An 18,244-nucleotide genomic window follows, 5' to 3' on the forward strand; every position below is an offset into this window, starting at 1 on the left:
CCACTTATGAATATACCATACATTATTTAGCCAGTCTATTTGTATATAATTTAAGGGAAAACTAACTAGGAACCACTCAAATACCCATTGAGTGTAACACTACTGTTAGATTATAGAATACGCACATGTTCATCTTTAGAAACCACTGACAAACCTTCCTTAATACTCGCTTTTACAGCTATTTTTTTAAAAAAACAATTATTTACTTTTCAATGTCTTGAAGATTTTTGCAAACATTTAGTCAGATGGTTCTCATCTTATCTTCATAGCAGCATCTTAAGGAATGTTCAGTTTGACATAAGCCAAAGATTATAGAATAGTTTGGTCTTCTTATCATCACATTTAATAATCAAAAGGCACATTCCATAACTAATAGCCAGATTTTCAGTGTAGGATTTGTCTCCTGATTCCACACATCTGTCATAAATACATAATAGTTGAGGAAGGGCCAGAGCATCCCCATTAAAATTAAATCCTGAAGTTTTGGTTGCTGTTAGCTTAATTTGTGTTTCTAGCAAATGTGTTATTTAAGACATGAGGAGAAAGTGGCTGAAATACCTAAAGTTTGGAAAATTTTTTTAAATGATATTCAACAGGATGTCCAGTTCAAAGACACCATCAATTCTGAAGCACACCATTATCTTATACAACAAAAGTAATGTGGGAATATTACAGTTGGTGACATTATAATTTGACAGAAATTTCCATATTTCCAAAAGAAATCAATAAAATTCGGCATTTCAAAAGAGGTAGAAACAGTTCCATAATATTTAAAATGCTGAAATTTAAACTTTAATCACTAAAGTTTAGAAAAGTAAAAGTATATTCTTATGTATATCCATAGAAAGACTGTATTAATAATCTTTAAATATACAAAAGAAAAGATATTCTCAGATACGTTCTTAGGAAGAGTTGGCACATTCTGAGAATGGGTTATTTGGCAGATTGGCTCTTGGTGAGTTTGTTTCTTCCCTTGGAGGTGGCAGGTGTGGAGTAGGTTGGTCTGAGGAGACGGGGGCATAGCCTCTGCCCCTCTGAGAGCTGAAGACACTTGCAGCCCCTTTTCTAGACTTTGTGCCACACCGTCCTGGGGTGCAAGGGGACCAGCTGCCCTGGCCCAGTCTATGTAGGCATCTGACTTGTCCTTCCTCTCCCAGCCATCCTGCTGGCGTCCCAGGAGCTGATCCGCAGCAAGCGTCTAAAGCAGATGCTAGAGGTCGTCCTGGCCATCGGTAACTTCATGAACAAAGGGCAGCGTGGGGGTGCCTATGGGTTCCGGGTGGCCAGCCTCAACAAGATCGCTGACACCAAGTCCAGCATTGACAGGTGGGACCCTTCCCACTTCCTTAGCTTCCATCACACCCCCCTGGCCTCTTCCCCCTCCTTTTTACTTTCCCCTCTACTTCCAACCCAACTGTGGCCTCTTTCCCCAACACCTCACTCTAGTTTCCTGCTGACCCTCATTCCCTGACCCTCGACCTGACTTTTATCCACAGAAACATCTCTCTGCTCCATTACCTGATCATGATCCTGGAGAAGCATTTCCCTGACATCCTAAACATGCCCTCGGAGCTGCAACATCTTCCAGAAGCCGCCAAAGTCAAGTGAGGGATTCCTCTGAGGCTTCCTAATTACTGTGTTCACACAGTTCTTTTCTAAATGTCCTCATTAGGGCTACTCCAGGCTGAGTAGGAGCAGGCAGTGCCTCAGGGTCTGCCAAACAAAGCCAGACTATGTGCTCTCCAATCCCTATTTCAGCGATGCTTCCAGGAAACAAGAGTGGGGGTGGGAAACTGGAACTTGACCCCTCTAAGGAAGTATGGGAGACAGTATAGGACACTCACCCTTCCTTAATTTACCCAAGGGGTGAGAGCTGGGACATCATACACCATCTCCTGTCAGTCACTGGCTGAGGGGTTCAGGGAGTGGGGCATTACTCTCTGGCCCCTAGAAAAAGTGCCTGCACAGCTGGAAGTGAGGACTGCCCACAACAAGGGATGGAGATGTGGATTGTGTGCCAGAGGCACCTGCTGCACACAAGAAGTCAGACCTGAACATATATAGACTGATAGAAGCATCTCCAATAGAAGCAGAAATGCAGTGGTAAATGGCTAATATGGTCAAATGCTTCCTGTATGCAAGTATAATACATGTAAGTTAAGAGCTTACAAGTATAACTTGGTGGTAAAAAAAAAACCCCAAAAAACAACAAACTAGGCCAGAAGCCAAGTGTTAGAAATCTTCTAATATGCAACCTGACATCTCTGATCTCCAAGGATCTATAGAACATGTTTCACCCCGACCATTTTATAGAAGCATAGACAGAACATGGAGGGGAGGTGATTTGCCACATGTTAGTGGCCAGTGCAGGGCTGGAGCACAAGTCACTGACCCCCAGGCCACTGGGCTTTGCACTGCCCTCCTTGGACCACCTGCAGCTCCTTTCCCTCCTTCTGTGTCCCCCCACAGCCTGGCAGAGCTGGAGAAGGAGGTGGGCAACCTCAGGAAGGGCCTCAGGGCGGTCGAGGTGGTGAGTACATCTCTGCCTGCCCGGGGGGGAGGGGAGAGGATGCTGTCAGCGCACTGGGTCAGATGGTGGGCCTCCAGGCAGCAGATGCGTTTCTGGCCCAAAGCTCCTGGCTGGGGTGGTAGAATAATGGGCACAGCTTCTAATGCAGAGTCAGCTCTCAGGGAAGAATGACTGGATTGTCTGGGGTTTAAATATAGTCTCTCAAAGAGGGACATTGAGACTAACCGGGTCACTGTCCATCATGTCTACTGGGCAGTGGAACGGAATGAACTGTAAATCAGATGCGTGCTTACGTTTGATTTCAGTAGATGGGAGAGAGGACCCACATCTTTTGGGAGCTCGGTAGGGGCGGGTAGCACAGTGTGACACTGGAAACTGCTATAACCAGGAGTTCCTTCCTTATGTCTCTTTACCTCCTCCTGGGCCCGAAGAGGAAGCAGGGGCTGCACTCTTGGCTGGAACCTAGGTCTCTGGTCGCCATCATTCCTGCTCCGATAGCTTCTGAGATGACACTACCTCTGGCGCTGGGCTAGGCTGGCTCAGTATGGGGATGTCCCCAATCCTTTGCCCCTCACACCTAAGAACTAGGGACCTTTCCTCTCTTCACTGTGTATGGGGGGATGGGGGAGAGGCGAGGGGATGTTTGGCTGGTAAGGAGAGAATGAGCTTAGAGAACGAAGTTAAATATGAGAAACCACCTTTCATTGCCACTGTGATGGGGGTGGGGCAGAGGATGAGTGCCAGGTTATGAAGTGCTTCCCGAAGTGTGGCCCCTGGACCAGCAGCATCAGCAAGGAGATTTGGAAATGCATCTGCACATGGATAACCTGAGGGTCTTGTTAAAATGCAGATTCAGATTCCACAGGTATGGGGTGGGGCCTGAGAGTCTCTCCTTCGTCAGATTGCCCAGGTGATGCTAATTCTGCTGTCAACTGCTGTCATTGTGATTGACAAGAAGGGTGGGCAGTGCGGCGACCCCAGAATTCCCAACTTTGATCTTAGCACTGTCTAACCAGCACTTCCCTCCCCATCCTCAGGAGCTGGAATATCAAAAACGCCAGCTACGGGAACCAAATGACAAGTTTGTCCCAGTCATGAGTGACTTCATCACAGTTTCCAGCTTCAGCTTCTCAGAGCTGGAAGACCAGCTGAATGAGGCCAGGGACAAGGTGAGGGTGCCCCACGCCTCCTCTCACCCCCAGCCGAACCCAGCCCCACTCCTCTCCAACTCAGCCTTAAGTAGACAGCTCTGTCACCCATTCCTACCAGATGGCCCAGAAGGGCCAAACCCAGAATCACAGAGCTTTGAGGAATAACTGTTTCCTTACTCCCACAAGAAAAGCAATAGCAACTCTGATGTAAAAGATCATAGTCCGTTCATCAGGTGTCAGGCACCACATTAAGTGTTTTAATTTGTCTCACTACCTTACTTTTTGGGTTTGTTGAAACGTTATTGGCTCTTTTGACAGAAATGTGCACTGGGATCCAGAGAGGTTAAGTAACTAGCCCAAGGTTGCCCAGCTGTGACACTCAGAGCTGGGTTAGAATCCTGACTCCGGATCTTGGCTTTGGTCTCAGTTGCTGTCTTCCTACTACTCTCACTAACGTCAGCATAAACCTCATCTGTGGGAGTCTTATTAAAAGGCGCATCCTCCTTAGGCCTCTGGAATGGGGCCTGTGGTTCAGCATTTCTAATAAGCTCCCAGGGCATACCCATGCCGGCCCATGGAGCATACTCTGAGTAGTGAGGTCTTTCTTAGAGGACTTTAGAGTGGTTTAGAGATGGTAGCTCTCATTAAAGAACAGTGAGTGCCCAGCACATAATTATGGCTGGCACTTTACATTTATTAACTCATTTAATACCCACAACAACATTATGAAGTAGGTTCTGTTATCCCTAGTTTACAGATGAGAAAACTGAGGTACAGAAGGGTTAAATAAGTAGTCCAGTAAAATATATAATCTCTGAAGTCCTTTTGAATTCTCACTAGGCAGTTCCTTCCCAAGGTCTATAGCTCCTCATCCCATGCACAGACCATAACAGACCCAGAAGTGGCCCTGGGCATCCTCATTGGCCAGCTTGGATCTCCATGTCCCCAAGGGGTGTGCCTCTACCATTCCCCTCAGCCTTGCCCCCACCCTGGTGATAATGGAGGTTCCCCCTTCTCCAGCCCTGACGTCGTGCTGAAGGCTCCCACTCTTGGACTGGGCTCTGCTCTGGCTGGCACCCAGCGAACCATGTGGTCTGGGCCCATGGTGCTTGGGAGCGACTCTCCAACACCCCTTCTTCCCCCAACAGTTCTCCAAGGCCCTGATGCACTTTGGGGAGCAGGACAGCAAGATGCAGCCAGATGAATTCTTTGGCATCTTTGACACCTTCCTGCAGGCCTTCTCAGAGGCCCGGCAGGACCTGGAAGCCATGAGGAGGAGGAAGGAAGAGGAGGAGCGACGGGCACGAATGGAAGCCATGGTGAGCGGAGGGCAGGGCCTGAAGAGAGAGAGGCAGGTCCCAGTGGTTGGGGCGTGTGCGAGGAGGGCAGGGCCTGAGAAACACTATAGAGGCTGATGATGCCAATGCTCAAGGGGGAGAGTGGTCTTCCTGGCCTGAGGGGAGGGAGCATGTGAGCTGGGCAGGAACGGGGCATCCGAGAGAAGGAGAGTGGGGCCAGTTCGCGAACACCCGCATCAAGGTGCACAGCGTCAAGTTAACCCCTGGCTTGGAGGACACTGGTTTGTGAGATTATGGGTGGCTGCTCTGGCCTCAGCCCATCTCTCTCTCCTCACCCCTGCAGCTGAAGGAGCAGAGGGAGCGGGAGCGGTGGCAGCGGCAGCGGAAGGTGCACGCAGGCAGCGCGCTGGAGGAGGGGGGCGAGTTCGATGACCTGGTGTCAGCTCTGCGCTCCGGGGAGGTTTTTGACAAGGACTTGTGCAAGCTCAAGCGCAGCCGCAAGCGGTCGGGGGGCCAGGCCCTGGAAGTCACCCGGGAGCGGGCAATAAACAGGCTAAATTATTGACCTGGGCACTGGCCACAGAAGGAGGCCAGGAGACAGGGATGGACCAGAGCGGCTGAGTGGAGGAGGCCGGGATACTTAAACCCTGTGGTGCTTGGTTTAGAGCCCTGGGCTGGGTCCTGGGGTGGGGGCTGTGTGAGGCAGGACCAGATGTCTCCCACACGTACCTGAAGGGGCTCCTCTCCTCTCGTCTCCTCTTCCCGTTACTCTCTGCTCCTGGGCCCGCAGGCGTCACTCTCTGAGGCTGATGTGGACATCCTCGGCGGGCTCGGCAGAGGGCCCTGCTCCTCATCCCCAGGACGGGTACCCACACATTGGCACCAAACTGTTCCATATCTAGACTGGATAGGTCCATGGATCTCGCCCAGACACCACGTACAGTAGGGAGTGTCTGTGGGGTGGGCGCCCTGAGATCCAGGGGGAGAGAACCCAGGGTCCCATCCCTCAAGAGGTAGCTCAGTGGAACATTGATCTGGGAGCCAGCTTTCCTCTTGATGGCAAAGAAAGAGGCATTATGTATTCTAGCTACATAGGTTCTAGGAAAAAAGATGCTGGGAGGATGATGCAGGGACCAAGTCATCAGGACAGAGTAGCAGTGCCTGTTTCCTCCATCACAACTCATTTAAGCCTCTCTCGCATATCTTAATTCTCTGCCTTCCTCTCCTACTGCCACCTCCATCCTATCTACTAATCTAGAATCCCAGAAAACCCACTTTGGGGTTCCCACAGCTATGGCTCACTATCAGATACTGGATGTACCTGGTAAAGGAAGAGTCTCAACAAAGACCCTGCTCATTACCATACCTTGTGCCTTGGGCACAGGGACCCTGGAACAAAACTCTTCCCCCATCTTCCCTGGACCATGGTCTTGAGGCAGGATGGTGACCTCACACATTGGCTAGGAGGTCCTGGCAGCCCCTCACCAGAGGGCAGTGCTTGAATGCCTAGCCCCACCCCAGAGATTTCTAGTCTACCACGTCACATTACTTGGTCCCCAAACTCTGACATCCGCCTCAGGGCAGAAGCCACAGTGACCTCCACTCTCTCCAGCATGTAGGAGACCTCAAACCATGTGTGTCTAACTGGCTGAGGCTGGCCCTGGGGTGTCAGTTCCTGAGAGGGTCCCAAGGGCCGGCGCTGCCCTCTGCACTTACATGCCATCTCAGAGGATGTCTCCTCCTGAGGCATTCCGACCTGGGCCAGAGCAGGCTGGGGAAGCTAGGGAGATGAGGGATGGGGGGCCGGGTGGGGAAGGCTGACTTCCCTGGCAAGTACACTGCCTGAAAGAGACTGGGGGGCGGTGGCTGGGGGTAGTCCCGCCGCCGTCATTGGTACCTTTGGTTCTTCATCCTGACTTCCAAGGGGCCCATTCTGGTCCTCCTGTTCACTCTCACCTTCCGTTCAGTCCATCTTGAGTGGGTAGGTTGATGACTGTATCTAAACAAAATGTTCTGTCTTCTAAAAGAAGGGAGGTGAGGTCAACTCCATCAAAGCTCTTATTTTCAGCATTTTCTCCCCCTAGAGTTGACCTTTCATCCTCTGCGTCTACCTGCCTGAACCCTCATCCAAAGGCTCCTTGCCCTTCCATCCTTCTGCCCCTCCCTTGATGTTCCTCACCTTCCAACCTGCTCCTCTGGCTCAGGGTTATTGCCAGTGGACAGACTGGTGGGCTGGGCCCACTCTTCAGCTGCCTGTCTTTTCTATACATCAGATTCCTGGGGGTGGGGCTATAGTAGCTTTCGGGGAAGAAACAAAGTTGGTGAGCCCAGCATGTGTATTGGTTCGAGGGGGAGGGATCTGAGCAAAAGCAAGTCTGACCAGGACATGTGCGAAGAGGCTATCCTGGAGCCCAGGTGAGGGCAAGATGAAGCTTCCAGGAAAAATATGTAGCAGAGAACTGTTATACCCATCCCTACACCTGAGTCCTTGATGCAAGAGGCTGGTATTGGGATGATGGGAAGGTTGTGGGTGGGGTCTCTGAACATCCTCTTCCCCAGCTGGCTGGGTTCAACCTAATCCACAGGGGCAGGGAACAGGGGAGGGCACCCCTTCTATCCAACAGGCGTGTCCGAATCCTTGCATTCCCACCCACCATGGAAGACTGGGTATGCACCACGAAAGACAGGAATATGGAAGCTGTTCAAGACACATTGGATCCGCAGAAAAGCAGTTTGGCGTAACTGTTTACAGAGGACACATACATTCTTCCAGGGCTCTGGCTTCTCACCCCCAAAGATTTTTCTTCTCTATTTATTATTTTCAAGATCTGGCCAGTGGCTCTGGCACCAGACACCACTGTGGCCAGGTCTCCAAGAGTGCCTTGGACCATGGACCATCATGGCTGACTCGGCAAGAAGGGGCCAGTGCCCCGTGGAGACAGCCGAGTTAGTCCTTGATACACAACATGTTTACGCCTATGTTTGTTTCTTGGCCTTTCCCCAATGCCCCTCCCACTCCTCCTGCCACCTTTGAGTGAATTTCTCCTGCTGTCTAATTGTGTCCAATGTAAAATCCAGTTAACCTAATGCAACTTGTCCCCCTCTCAGCAAGAGCACTCACTCGTCCTCCCGTGATGGAAGTCATGTGTGTGTAGAGCAGTGGGAGAAGAAAATTCTCCAGGTGGCTGGGGAAGGGGCTAGTCCAGGCTCTCCCCACCCCATCCTATTCCCACCAGCGGGAGCCGTGACCTTCTCCCCACCTGTACCAGGGACGCCTTCATGCCAAGGCTGCTCTCACCAGCTGTCTCAGACGACAAATGAGGCTAATGTACAAAATCGGCAATGTCCTTTGTACCTGCACCTTTTTTATAAGAATATATTGTAATACTAAAAAATATTAAATCCATACCATCCCCCTAGTCTGTCTTGAAACTTGTGCTTTCTTCCTCTGAGGGGGCTTGAGGTGTGCTGGGGACCAGGTACAGCTGGTGGTGTGTTGAAGCCTGCTCCTGCCAGCTGAGAGCACAATTGTGACATTTTCTGGAATTTTGCAAACAAGTTCATGTGGTACCATAGCTTGAAATCAGCTTCCTGGGAATCTGGCCTTTTCTTTTCCTGAGAGCTGATTGTTAAACATTCCCCAGCACACGTGGGTGTAGGGCAGAGGGTGTCCCTGAGGATAGACTCAAGGGCCATGTTAAAGAGCCCAGCAAAAAAAATCCAGTGCATGGGGTGGGGGGCGGCGTGTAAAACACAGGGACCTCTAATTGCCTCTTTGGTCTCTAATGACCAGTGTTGAGCTTCAGACACCCGTACCTGACCATTTTACTGTAGATGGTGCATTTCCACGCCTCCCACTCCGCTCCCACCTTGTGCCACAGGGAAGGCGGGGATATATGGAAGATATGCGCCTCCAGCCTTTCCAGGCGCTCTCCTGCTCCTCTTCCCCAGGGAGTGGGCTTTGGGATGAGTTTAGGAGTGGCCGTGACATCCTAGCAGCTGGGGGCCCTGTACACAGATACAGTGCTCCTTCTTGCATCTCCAAAGTCGGCATTGAGGCTTTATTTTGTGCGCTGTAAGGGTGAAGGCAGTCTTCAACTCTCTTTTTTCCCTGATATGTTCCAGAGTAAAAGGTGGGTAGTAGGTGGAACAGCAGTGCACAGGGCCAGGAGTGGCATGAGTGGCTGGTCACAGGTCCTCGGGGCTGCAGCCCACATGTGTGTCCTGTTAGAGGAGGGGGCGGAGGCGATGGAGCAGGCAGGACATGCAGTAGTTAAATGGAAAGACTGCAAGTTTGAAGGGACCCAGAGTCTATTTCTGAGGGTGGAGGGCAGAGAGGCAGGGCTGTGGCTCCATAGACTTGACAGGCAAAGCTGCCAAAGAGAAGTCATTGTACACTCTTAGTGCAAGCTGTGCTTTCCCCCCTCAAAGTGGGTTCCTCCGCTTTGTGAGCCCTTATCCTCTCCCGGGGGAAGCACCAGAAGAGAAAACCCAAAATGAGTAGTGGAAGTTATGGGTGGGACTCTCTGAAGCTGGTTGTCTGAAATAGTTCAGTTAACACAACTGATTTTTCTGTTACCTAGCATTGCTCATTGTGACCCCTCCCATGATCAGAGAGGCTGAAGGGCCTGTTGGTTTCCTCTGAATAATGGAAGCCTCGCAGGCCATCCAGCAGTAAGGGAGCGGGCTGACCTGGGGTTCCTACTGGTGAAGGTAAACGGCGATGGAGTTAAAGGAACTTGACACCTTTCCCTCTGCCCAAATTGCATCCTATCTCTTGACGTGTCTGGGCCACGGGTAAGAGGAGGCAGGAGTTCTAAGTCCGATGGAAGTCCCCCCGCTGACCCCCAGTCTTGCGAATGAGCTTGATCTCCCCCAACACAATGTCCCTGCTGACAGCTTTGCACATGTCGTAGAGAGTGAGGGCAGCCACAGCCGCTGAGGTCAGGGCCTCCATCTCCACCCCAGTGGGGCCCCGGGCCTGGCAGGATGCCTGGATCACCACGGCATGGCATGTGCTGTCCAGCTCCAGCCGCACCTGAACATGGCTCAGGGCCACATGGTGGCACAGAGGAATCAGCTGGCTGGTCAGTTTGGCCGCCTGGATTCCAGCCAGCTGGGCCACCACCAGGGCATCTCCCTTCTTTAGCTTGTTCTCTTGGATGAGTTTGAAGGCCACAGGCCCCAGGAGGACCATGGCGGAGGCCACAGCCACCCTCTCTGTGTCTGGCTTGCTACCCACATCGACCATAGCTGCTCGTCCTTCCATGTCCACGTGGGTTAGTTGGTCCGACGTTGGCAGGGTTCCTGAGTGGGTGGCAGAAGCCCGGGACATGGGGCTAAGGCACTTTGGGTCAGTGTCTGAGTCTGGGTGGGAACTGTAGTGTCTCTGAGGGGAGCCAGACCCCAGCTGCTGCTGGGTGAGGGGAGGGGTCTGGGGGACCCAACATCGTTTCCACAAAGTTGACGACACCTGGCTGGAGACGCCCACTCTGTGTCTCAGACCCTGAATGCCGAGTGGGTCCCAAGAGGAAGTGCTTGGAAGGGCTGGTGGGGAATCTTGGAGCATCAAAAATAATTCTAGAAGGCAAGAAGGAAAGAGAAGAAAGACTTAGTCCAAAAGATCTTTCTTTTCCCCACCTCTTCTCCCAAACATTTCCCTACCCCACTTGAATCTCCCCTACACTGGGGAAAGAGGAATGAAGGACACAAAGCAGAGTGAGAAGAGAGAAAACAGAAGATGCGCAGAGGGAGGGTCCCCAGAACACACGTGTACAGCCCTTACCAGGTGCTACACCAGACAAACAGCCCCACCAGTTTCTGACTGTGCAGTAGCAGTGGTGCGGGGGGTACCCTGGGCTCCCCTCCTCACAAAAACTTGGTTGCCAAAATTCTTTTAAGAAACACCTAGCCTTGGCTGGTGTGGCTCATTTGGCCGTCATCCCGTGAAGTGAAGGGTCACCAGTTAGATTCCTCGTCAGAGCACATGCCTGGGTTTCAGGTTCAGCCCCTCATCGGGGCGCATACAGGAGGCAACCAATCAATGTTTCTCTCTCACACTGATGTTCCTCTCCCCCTCTTTCTCCCTCCCTTCCCCTCTCTCTATAAGTGAGTAAGTAAGTAAGTAAGTAAATAAAATCTTAAAACAAAAAGAGAAACATCTAAGATCTCAAGATTGAAGCCTGGATCAGATGACCTCCCCAAGTCTCTCCATTTTCTTAAAAGAAAACTGCAGTGCGATCTCAGCCCGACATCATTTCCACAAAGTCAACACCTGGTTAGAGACGCCCACTCTGTGTCTCAGACCCTGAATGCCGAGTGGGTCCACCCGAGTGGGAATTACCAATTACAGGTAATTGTACTCTCATCTTCACATTCTCTACGAAGAGTTAATAGTAATCACGTTGTTTACAGACTAGCTACTAATGAAAATATTTCATCTATTTAAACAATGTCTTTCAAGCCTCTTCAAGAACATCAGAAGCGTATACGAAACGACAGGCTGATTCCAACAGTCCCACGGGCCTCAGGAACCTCACAGGCTCTTGTCATTCAAAAGGGTGGTCCATGGACCCGCAGCACCAGCGCCACCTGAGAACTGTTAAGAGATGCAGAATCCCACCCTAGACCTCCCAAATCCACATGGGATATAACAAAACCCCCAATGATTCAGATGCACATGGAAGCCTGAGAGGCCCTCTTGGTTTCTAGAAACCAGACTAGTTTAGTTACTCTGTATCCTGCAGAGTAATCATATACCTTATGAAGCCAAACAGCTCTCCTAACTTCCAGCTTTCTGTCATGCTCTGGAGCCCCTACCCTGTCAATGTCAGAGGCACAGGCTGTCCTCTAAGGGGGCCATCAAGGTGTGTCAGCGTGGCTGAAGGCCCAATGAGAGGACACGATGCTGGAGGTGGGGGACAAGAGAAGATCAAGCCCGCTCCCCAGTGGAGCTCTTTGGTGAGCTGCCTTCCTTCTCAGCCTTCCCAGTGAAGGGTGGTCCCTGGGCTGTCTGCCCCACCGCAGCCTACTACCTTCTGTGCTGTGGACTCACTGTGATCCAAACCTGCAGAAAAGTATCCCTTCCCCTAGTTTTTCTCACTTCTTTCTCTTGCCTAGTGGTACAATTCAGGGGCCTAAGTCTGGCTATGGCCAAGGGGGCGAGGCAGCCCTGCTCTAGTCTGGACCTTGTGCCAGAGGGTAACAGCACCCCTGAAGCTCCTCATGGCCCAGCCCATTCCCCAGGCGGGAGACCAGAGCCCTGTGACAAAGGTGTTTTTGTTTGAAGCATCCTCTGCAATGAGAGATGTCCTAATCACCTAGGTCCCCGGGAGTTAAGGACTAGGAAGTTAAGGCCCTGGCTGTGTCCTCCCTGACAAGATGAGTAGCATTCTAGCCTGCTGCCTCAAGCTCGGCCCCACACAGAAGCCAGCAACACATCGCCCATAGACCAGTGGGTGCTAATGGTCTAGATGCACCCATGAGCAGGCCCGTACTACACAGGGGAACTGGACCCAAGCTGGGACATTCTGGAGCTGAAGACAGGGTCTCTGTCTTAACCAGCAGCTCTGTATTCAGCGAACAACCTAGTGATCATTAAATCTAAAGGACCCCACCCTGATTTCCGGCGAGGCAGAATGACTATTTTTGTGGTGTGTTGAGTGAGGGAGAGCCATGCACAGGGAAGAACAGAAGCAATTAAGGCTTGAAGGGGTATGAAAGGATGGAGGAGGAACAGAAGAAATATAAGACTGAGAACATCGGGATGAAATGCAGGACCTAGGGGTGCCTTATGGCAGGGGCCCCACCCCCCGGGAATCCCCAATGACAAGGGTGAGTGGTTACGTACTGCTGGGTCACCCACCGATGAGGACCATGGGCCGGTTCTTCATCTGGGAGATACTGAACATGCCTGGGGTAAGGGAAAGACAGGGAGTAGAGAGGAGGGAAGGAAGGGGAGAGAAAGGGTGGGGGGAGGAGAGTTCAGTGATAACAAATATGGGCATAGTGGAGAGACAACCTGTGTACATGCCCTCACCTATAAGCAGCTGACAAAGCCCCCGCTGTGTACTGCAGGGCCACCCATGACCGAGCCCAGAAGCCTGTGGATGCCAGGACCCACCCTCCTGACAGAAGGCAATGTGTGGGAAGAGAGGGGGGCAGTAACAACCCTTTTCCTCCCACCTAATAAAATAGCCCAGAAGAATTCAGGGCCCCCTTTCCTGTGCAGTCTTTGCTGCGTCGACTTCCCGAAGAGGAGAACCATCAACACACCCCAAATCTAGGGGTCCAACAGGGGTGACCGGGAGCGAGGACAACACTGAGTCCCCCTGGCTCCCTGCCAGGCTGTCCTTTGTCCTCTCACCCCAAACTATGGCCTCCCTCCTGCCGACAGTGACCCACTTACCACATGGCCTGGCCTTTCCCACTCCTCCGCTTACCTGCATGCTGCCGCTTCTTCCTGCCCACGGCGGCCCCGATGATTCTCAGCAGCTCCTCCTCGGAGGCCCCAGCCCGCAGGTGATCCCGTAGGGATACCTCTGAGTTCCCAAAGAGGCAGACCTGCGGGGTCATCATGAGGGTGAGGACAACATGCCTTCACCCACAAGCCTTGGCCCCGACCCTAAAGATCCCCACAGTCTGAGTGCCAGCGCCCAGGCCTCCCGTGGCCAGGGCACAGTCAGGCAGCGCTTTCTGCAATGAGGGGCAGAGGTGCTGGACAGAGGAGTAGAGATGCTGGAAGGGCGGGAAGCAAAATCAGACATCCAAGGCCTTTCTCTGACTTATGATCATGTCACCTTCAGCTTCTGGAGTGTGCTTTAAAAAATTAAAGAGTTGCCAACAGGGAGAGCATATCAAAATCCAGATCCATACTTTCTCCTAAGACATCCCAAGAAATGGCCACTTCATGGCCATGGGAGGGCCACAATTAGTTGGAGCTGAGTCCTGGCAGTCCCCTCCAGACATGGCGTGCACATTCCATTTCCCCCCAGTCCCCTCCTGGGGCCTTGCCTCATGGGCATTACCCACCTGCCCCTGTCCTACTCCAGTTTGTGACCCCCGACTGGGGGCGAAACAGCAGGGGGCTGGTAGAGATGGCCTCCAGGGCCCATTCAAACATGACTCAGTGCGCCCCAGCTCTGAGAGAGGCTGGGTGCTCCGGGGGGCTCAAGGATAAGTGAGGCAGTTCCAGAAAAGAAGATACCTGCCATCCTCCCACAAAACCTTATGAAGCACCTACTAAGTGCCAGCTCTATATGAGGCACTATGGACTCAGAGACAGAAGAATGTTTGAGGAGCCCGAGGGCAGAGACCACCAGAGACGACAGAAATGGAATCAAAGCAGAAGGCACAACTCTTTCACTGTGCTGGTTAGTCCTGTTCCTCACTCCCCCACCAGGCCCCAGGTTCTGCTCTCTGGCCCTGCTACGAACTCTACTTTCCAGGCTCCCCTCCAGCTGGCTTCCACCTGGGTTTGGCTGATGAGAAATAAGAGGGTGCAAGGAAAGAGAGGCTGGGCGTTTGCTCCCGCTTTCTCCCTACTCTGACTTGATGGAGTGGCTGCTTCCTCCATAACTACCACACCGGCCAGGGGGCCACTGCACCAGCCTCCAGCTTTCACTGGACCCCCGTGACACCGCCTCTTCCCCTTCTGCTTCCCCTCCAGGGGTGGAATGGCTGCTGCTCATGGAGTGTCTTAGCATCCCCCACAGGCCCCTTACCCTGTACTACCAGTAGCTTCTTCCCTCCACTTCCTTCAGAATCCCACCTTCCATTTCCTGCGGGGCCCAGGCTGATACACCACCTACCAGTCAGGTCAGTTTTGTATTTCCAGCCCAGAAAAATGCTTTTTAAGCTTTATGACAACAGCTGGATGATTTCTTTTGGATCTGAACCCAACCCACCCAACCCACCTCCACCACCACTCCCACCTCAATCCTAACCTGGTCCCAGAGCTGACCAACTGCCTTTCTTTCTTCCCTCCAGCTGCATGAGACCACGTTCCCTCTCTCTCCCTTCCCATCTTCATCGTACACTCTTACATATTTGGGACATTGCTAAACGGCCATCTACCTAGTCTTCCTATTTCCAAATTCAACCTGTGGACTCTTCTTCCTAAAACAAGAAGGGGAGTCCTGTCTCCCCCATGCTGAGAAACTGCACAGCGCCCCACTGTCAGCGGAACACTATGCACCTTCTACCTGAGCATTCAAGTGGCCCCACGGTGTTTCTCCCCATATCTGACTTCAATCTGCCCTAGCCATGCCAGGATGAACCCCAGATATGCCTCTGCCCCTGCTCTCACTTCTACCCCAGCCATCCTTCAAGGCTCACCAGGGGTCATCCCCCGTACACCTGCTGCGCCGCTCGTCTCACACAGTGCCCTGCACTTGCGCGCATCCTCAGCTTTGTCTGGGCTCACCAAGGAGGCTGCGTGCCCCCAAACGGCAGGCGCAGGACGATGCCTCCCTGTGATGCACCCCAAGGACAGAACGACAGCACAAGCTCTTAGACATGAGTAATGCAGGCTGGCTTCAGAACTGAGCCCCTGGCCTGGTGGAAGGGGCCAGCCTGGGTGGGGAAGGGCAAAGTGCACAGGGACGTTTCACCCCACCCCGCAAGTGGTAGCACAGAGTCCTGGAAAGTGGCAGCCAATCAACTGCAAGTTTCTTCAGGGACCCAAGAAGAAATGAAGGAATCAGGGTGATGGTTCCATGGAGGCCATGAGTTCGCCTTCCCCTGCTGCTCCCACGACCTCTCCAAATCTGACCCTATTTCACCAAGCATCCCATGTGCCCTGCTGGTCTCCCCTCCAATCAGAGGGTGCTGGTAGAAAGGGATATTCTGAACACAGAGGTGGGGAAGTGGACACTCACCTTGAGGTTCCCATCAGCTGTGATTCGCAGCCGGTTGCAGGTGCCACAGAAATGCTCAGACATGGATGTGATGAAGCTGACCTGGCCTTGGAAGCCAGGGATTTTAAAGGCCTGGGCAAGGAGAGAAAGAAGGGCCGTGGAGCGGCCATGGGTGCGGATGGGCCACCGAGCACCAGCTCTCACTCCCTGACAGCAGAGCCCTCGCGCCACAGCCCTCTGCAGCGCAGCCCTTTGGAAGGGAGCACCCAAGGCCCTCAGACAACAGAAGACTGTGGTGCACGGATGGGGTGAGTTCTCTGCCTGCGCTTGGCCTGCCCAAGAGCACACCTGCTGAGTACATGGGACCTGCAGGCAGCACGGCCAGAGCAGGCCCCGTGGACGAGCAGATGGAGCACCGCCTCTACCACTCACTGGAGTGCCCTAGCACAGGTCACTCAAGCCCGGTCCGACGCCCGGCCTGCTTCCGTACGCTGGAGGAGGGAGGCTGCTGTGACAGCACTGGCACGCGTCCTGCTAAGCGGTGCTGTCCTGCATCGCTGCCCTCGACCTCGGTATGGCCCCTGCCAGCTCTCCCGTCCTAGGGTGGAGGCACGACCTCCCTCCCTGCCCAGCCCCCAGGCTGCCCACCAACCTTGGCTGTGCTGGATTCCTCCTCGGGCAGCTTCTCCAGCTCCGGCCACTGCTGCCGGAGGGTGTCCAGCATCTCTTTGTAGCTGACCATCTTCTTGAAGTTCCACTTGTTGCCTGTGTTGGAGTTGGAGGACCCCAAGTCACAGTGCTGCAGCGGCCCAGGGGTTTCGGGCCCGTCCCCCCACAACCCAAGGATCACTTCTCCCGGAGTGGGGGGCAGGTGGCCCTGCCTGAAAGCTCAACACGGAGAAGCCTCGGATGCCTCATCACAGCCCTAGCCCTAGCGCCTGCCCAGGCCCCTCCCCACCATCCGTGGAGGAATTGCTACACACACCGCACAGTCTGAGGTCAGCAGCACCCAGTGTGAGCCAGAATGTGCTGCCCCACTCCACCCTTTCCAGGGCCCCCATGTTCTGCCGACAGGCCTAGCCTCCTCTTCCCTCCCCGACCCCACATCACTGACCATCAAAGGGCATGTACTCTATGAAGCGCACGTCCAGGGGGAGGCCCTCAGTCAAGGCCACAAAGTCCAGGAGCTCGTCTTCATTCAGGCCTCGCATCACCACACAGTTCACCTGCCCAAGAGACAAGGGGACCATGAAGGCTGGCCGCCAGGCTTTTTTTTTTTCTGCAGGGTAGCCTTTGGGGATCTGGAACCTACTTCAGCTCTCCACTAGAGGTCCCAGTCCTTGCCTTACCCTACAGTGCTGCTTGGGTGGGGGGATTCCATGGGGCCCCATTTCTGTCCTCTCTTGTGGGGTGAGGGGTAGGACTGGATAAGGAAATGTGGCGGGGGACATGGAGCTGACATGGGGCCAGGAGCTGACAGTGAAAGGCCAAGCCAGGGGGGAGGGGACGGGAAGTCAGGGGCTAGCAGCCGTGGCACATCCTCACCTTCACAGGGCTGTAGCCCAGCTCAATGGCCTTGTGGATGCCCTCCATGACCTTGTGGAAACCTGCAGGGGGAAAAAGTGAAACCGTCCAGAACTTCCTCCCTCTCCCCGGCCCCCTCCTACCCACCGGGAAAGGAAGCGCCAGAGCCATGAGTCTCAGAAACCACTGAGTCCCGGGGCCGGCAGACGTTTTCTGTAAAGGGCCAGATCGTAAATATTTTAGGTGTTGCAGGCCAAGAGGCAAAATTGAGGATATTATATAGGTTTATGTCATAAAGACTTTATTGAAAAAACTCAGAATAATAATTGAGTATATTTTTGTAACACAGGTCTACATATGGAAGGGAAGAAATGAATTATTTTTACAGGGAGAGTGTTTTGCTTGATTGGGGTTCATGGTTTAGTTTATGTCCCCTATCATTAAACATTGCAAATGTGACTTGCAAAATGCATTCTTGATTCACAGGCTGTTAAAAAGCAGGCAGGGGCTGGATGTGGCCCCTGGATGGTGTCTGCAACCCTGATCTCATGAGCCCCCTTGGTCTGCAGGAGGAGAGCGAGGCCCAGAGAGCAGCAGTGTCCTGCTGGCGCCCTCACACCGCCTCTGTCAGGACACAGATTTCCTCACTCTCTAATCAACACTTTCTCCTCAACAGCCCGTCTGTTCATACAACCTGCAAATTTCACCAAGCACCCACTGTGCAGAGGAGTTGTGCCAGGGCTGGTGAGCGGTTCCTATGTGTGTGGTTCTCACCTATCTTTGTGCTTAACCCCAAGCTGGCTTGTCCTCACCTTGGCTCATCTCAGCTCACTCCTGCATTCATGCATTTGAGCATCTACTGATGCCGGCCCACCCTGCCCCCAG

General features: G+C 53.0%; 2 protein-coding genes across 6 annotated transcripts in view; one reads left to right on the forward strand and one right to left on the reverse strand.

Moving 5' to 3' along the window:
* The window catches only part of DAAM2 (dishevelled associated activator of morphogenesis 2), a 106,217-nt gene extending 99,387 nt beyond the window's left edge, over nucleotides 1-6,830 (forward strand). For all 3 annotated transcript variants that reach the window (XM_054569322.1, XM_054569321.1, XM_054569323.1), the window contains 6 exons: nucleotides 1,158-1,326; nucleotides 1,497-1,604; nucleotides 2,470-2,530; nucleotides 3,568-3,699; nucleotides 4,830-5,000; nucleotides 5,323-6,830. In XM_054569322.1, coding sequence (XP_054425297.1) covers nucleotides 1,158-1,326; nucleotides 1,497-1,604; nucleotides 2,470-2,530; nucleotides 3,568-3,699; nucleotides 4,830-5,000; nucleotides 5,323-5,544 — 863 coding nt within the window. In that variant the 3' untranslated portion in view covers nucleotides 5,545-6,830. The remainder of the gene's footprint in view (nucleotides 1-1,157; nucleotides 1,327-1,496; nucleotides 1,605-2,469; nucleotides 2,531-3,567; nucleotides 3,700-4,829; nucleotides 5,001-5,322) is intronic.
* Nucleotides 6,831-9,009: 2,179 nt separating this feature from the next.
* MOCS1 (molybdenum cofactor synthesis 1) overlaps nucleotides 9,010-18,244 on the reverse strand; it is a 37,390-nt gene continuing 28,155 nt past the window's right edge. For 2 of the 3 annotated variants that reach the window (XM_054569324.1, XM_054569325.1), the window contains exons 5-11: nucleotides 17,381-17,442; nucleotides 16,950-17,061; nucleotides 16,488-16,600; nucleotides 15,857-15,967; nucleotides 13,421-13,541; nucleotides 12,844-12,891; nucleotides 9,010-10,559 (exon numbers count right to left, since the gene is read on the reverse strand). In XM_054569324.1, coding sequence (XP_054425299.1) covers nucleotides 9,796-10,559; nucleotides 12,844-12,891; nucleotides 13,421-13,541; nucleotides 15,857-15,967; nucleotides 16,488-16,600; nucleotides 16,950-17,061; nucleotides 17,381-17,442 — 1,331 coding nt within the window. In that variant the 3' untranslated portion in view covers nucleotides 9,010-9,795. Of the gene's footprint in view, nucleotides 10,560-12,828; nucleotides 12,892-13,420; nucleotides 13,542-15,856; nucleotides 15,968-16,487; nucleotides 16,601-16,949; nucleotides 17,062-17,380; nucleotides 17,443-18,244 lie in introns of all 3 variants that reach the window. The other variant, XM_054569326.1, reaches the window with a different exon arrangement.

The sequence above is a fragment of the Pteronotus mesoamericanus genome, unplaced genomic scaffold (genome assembly GCF_021234165.1).
Source record: "Pteronotus mesoamericanus isolate MK-2021 breed Mesoamerican mustached bat unplaced genomic scaffold, CSHL_Meso_final contig_20, whole genome shotgun sequence".
NCBI lineage: Eukaryota > Metazoa > Chordata > Mammalia > Chiroptera > Mormoopidae > Pteronotus > Pteronotus mesoamericanus.